Source organism: Nannospalax galili, unplaced genomic scaffold (assembly GCF_000622305.1).
Source record: "Nannospalax galili isolate Female #2095 unplaced genomic scaffold, S.galili_v1.0 scaffold386, whole genome shotgun sequence".
Taxonomy (NCBI): domain Eukaryota; kingdom Metazoa; phylum Chordata; class Mammalia; order Rodentia; family Spalacidae; genus Nannospalax; species Nannospalax galili.
In genome coordinates, this window is record NW_008356676.1 from 3,143,819 (window position 1) to 3,147,421 (window position 3,603).

General features: G+C 39.2%; 1 protein-coding gene across 6 annotated transcripts in view; it reads left to right on the forward strand.

Moving 5' to 3' along the window:
• Window positions 1-3,603, forward strand: part of Elf1 (E74 like ETS transcription factor 1) — a 101,671-nt gene that overhangs the window by 75,974 nt on the left and 22,094 nt on the right. For all 6 annotated transcript variants that reach the window (XM_029556978.1, XM_017794764.2, XM_017794765.2 and 3 more), the window contains one exon: window positions 198-375. In XM_029556978.1, coding sequence (XP_029412838.1) covers window positions 198-375 — 178 coding nt within the window. The remainder of the gene's footprint in view (window positions 1-197; window positions 376-3,603) is intronic.

Consider the following 3,603-nt stretch of genomic DNA (forward strand, 5'->3'; position numbering starts at 1 on the left):
TCACTATGTAGACCAGGCTGGCCTTGAACTCACAGAGATCTGCCTGCATCTGCCTCCTGAGTGCTAGGATTAAAGGTGTGTGCCATCATGCCCGGCTTTCAAATGTTTTTTTTTTTTAAAAAAAGAAATGAAATGTTTTTGGGTTGTATTCAACAAAAGCATTTTTTTTTCTTTCCCTTTCCTCCTTACGTTCCCAGCTTGGTGATCCTGCTATATTTCCTGCTGTCATTGTGGAACATGTTCCTGGCGCTGATATTCTTAATAGCTATGCTGGACTAGCCTGTGTGGAAGAGCCTAACGACATGATTACTGAAAGCTCACTCGATGTTGCTGAAGAAGAAATCATAGATGATGATGACGACATCACCCTTACAGGTGAGTATTTTTCTATTACAGGTGGTTAGGGTCTGGGCCAGGTGTTTCCAGGTTCTTGTTCTCTTCTCCAAAGAACTGAAATTCAGGGCTCACACAGTTTTGAAAAAGAAGCAAGATAACTTTATTCGGAGCAAAGTGATAGTTCAGGTCATGGGGGGATACACTGTCAAGTTTGACAGTGGGTCATGAGTGTGAGTGAGAGTCCTCAAGGGCTCCAGGGCACAGCCTGGGGTCTCTCTATGGGGCCTAAAAGAAGGAGGGGCTAATTACTGGGGTATAGTATAGATTAGGTCATATATTCATGTTTCCTGCTGTATATGTCCCTTCCTATAATGCATTTGATTTTAATTATATGTGTACCCAATTATACATAGACATAGGATGGTTAATAGGATATTCTCCCTAAAAGTTGCTAGAGGAGTCAGTTTTGGTTGGACCCGTCTTTTCTTCATATCCACATATTTTGGGAATACACTTGAATTCAAACAGTATAATATGAATGTTAGCAGGGGTAGGGAAACGTTCAGAGATGAGAGTGTGTATAGGCTGATATAGGTCAGGCATTGAAGGGTTCTGGGGTTGTGGGGCACATTGTTTAGAGAAGAGCGTGTATGCCTAGTCTGTGCAAGTGAAGGAATTAGGCTGCCAAGTGCATTGTTATGGGGGAGAGGGGTACACAACCCAAACCAAATTGGGGTCCCAGGGTTCTAGAATGTCCTGTGCTTGTTGGCCACGTCTCTGTCCTGACTTTGATACAGCACAGTTTAGTGAATGCCCAATACCTGACGCTTTTGAGGCATAGAAAGTCCCTAATCTGTTTTGGGAAACTTTATTACTTTTAGAAGCTGAAGCCTGTGGGAAGAAGAAAACCACAATTTCTGTCCTTTGCCTAGTCTCAGACTGCTTTCTCCCTTCTCCTTTGTTTTTCCCTAAATATATTGAAATGGACGTGACAAAAGGTATGTCAGAGAAATCAAACCTATTTAATTCAGACTCAGATCTTCACTGAGTGCTTTGTATAGGCCTATCTCTGTATTCCTGAGAAGAAAGTGGAAAGCTGTTTGCAGGAAAGTGGTAGGAATGTTTTCCTTATTACTGGAAGCCAGATAGTAGTAAGTCATGACCTAATGTGTGGTAAAGACCTGCGGTTTATAAAAGATTTCTGTTCAGGATCTGTCAGAACTACTAAAGTACCTAACATATAAAGAATAGACTGTAAATGTGAGGTAGTATTAATATTTTCATGAGTTTTAAAATTTGTTATGTGCTTTATAGTTCTGTATGTTTTATATTTATGTATTTTGACCAGAAATGTTGAGGATATTTGAGGAAATTATTTGAAAATAAGGATTTTCAAGCCAGGTGTGGTGGCACACGCCTTTAGTCCCAGCACTTGGGAGGCAGAGGCAGGCAGATCTCTGTGAGTTCAAGGCCAGCCAGGTCTACACGGTGAGTTCCAGGCCAGCTGGGGCTACTGGGAAACCCTGCCTCAAAAAAAAAATAAATAAATAAAAATAAAAAAAGAAAATAAGGATTTGCATTTTTATCCTTAAAAGAAATGGTTCCATCAATAGATGAATAGGCAGGAATGTAGTTTTCTTATGGCAGTGTGGTAGCCTTGTTCTCAGCTGTACCTTATGGTCTAGTATAGTGCCTGACACACAATATGCATTCAATAGTAATTTCTTCATCATAACTTTTGCTAGCAAATATTAAAAGCAGGGTAGTAGTAGTGAAAGAATATTGAATTAATAGAACTGAATATCATTCTAGATGCAAGATCTTGTCTATTAAGAAGTTTACACATGATTTAGTGCCATTTTAAATTAGAAGAGAAGGAAGAAAGACTGTGGACATTCAGTGGGGCAGAGAAAGGAAAGATTCCTACCATAACAATAAAACAAAATATAAAACTAATCCCAAATAAATTAAAAAGTTTGAAATAGTAAAACCAAAAAACGTTTAAAAAGTTACTGCTTGATTTTTAAAATAACAAAGGATTTTCTAAGTATGGGAACTAGGAAGATGTATTGACTTTGGTAACAAATATTGGAAACTTTTTTGATCCTTCTGAAACATAACCAAAATAAAAAGTCAAATGACGAATGGGTAAAATAATTCATAATGTATATATGGTAGGCAAGAATTCATTAGGGACTGAAGAAATGGCTCAGAAGTTAAGAGCACTGACTGCTCTTATAGAGGACCAGGGTTCAATTCCCATCACCCACATGGTGGCTAACAACCATCTGCAACTCTAATTCCAGGGGATCTAACGCCCTCTTCTGACCTCCTCAGGCACTGCACGTCATGGGTGCACCTACCTACATGCAGGCATTACACATAAAATAAAAATAATAAATAAAATATTAAAAAAGGAATTAATCACACTCATACCCATAATGTATTAAAAAAGGAATTAACTAATTAATTCCCTTAATGTCTAGAGAGTACATAAAATAAGTTAGCAACCTTAAATGGACACAAAATTTAGTCAGTTATGTTAATGAGTAAAAACTTACAATAAGGAGACCCTGTCAACAAGAAAAAAGACCAACAAATACTGTCCAGTGTGTATGTGTGAGTTTATGTTGCATGTGTATGGGTGTTTGCAGAAGCCAGAAGGGGGCATTGGATTCTCTGGAGCTGGAGTTACAGGCTGTTGTAAGCTGCCCAACGTGGGCGCTTGGGTCCTTTGTAGCTAGCTTTCTTAACTACCGATTCATCTCTCCAGGCCCAAACTTCAGTTCTTTTTTTTGTCGGTCTTCCTATTTTTTTTCTTTTTTTTTTTTTTTTTTTGACAGGATCTTACCGTGTAGCCTTGGCTGGCCTGGAACTCACTATGTAGACCAGAGTGGCTATCAAATCCGTGCCCACTCCCTCCCCTCCAACATTCCCCCCTCTGAAGAGGTAGCCCTAAAATAGGGTTAGATATTTGCTCCCAAATACTTTTGATGTTTTTGGCCTTTGGAACAGTATGTTGTTAACAGGACCAAGGACATTTTGATTTTTAGCCAAAAAACTTGCTACATTTCTTTGCGGTCTTTTTACCTTAATTGCCTAGCCAATTCCTACTTACTAGTTCTTATCACACCATCCTCTGAAGGGGTTACCCAAATTGCCAATATGGAATAGGGATGCCTACTGCTCTGGCTTCTTCCATGCTGAACAGGGATGCAGAGTGAGGCAATTGGAGTACCCCTTCAGTGGGTCTATCTAAAAGACTCC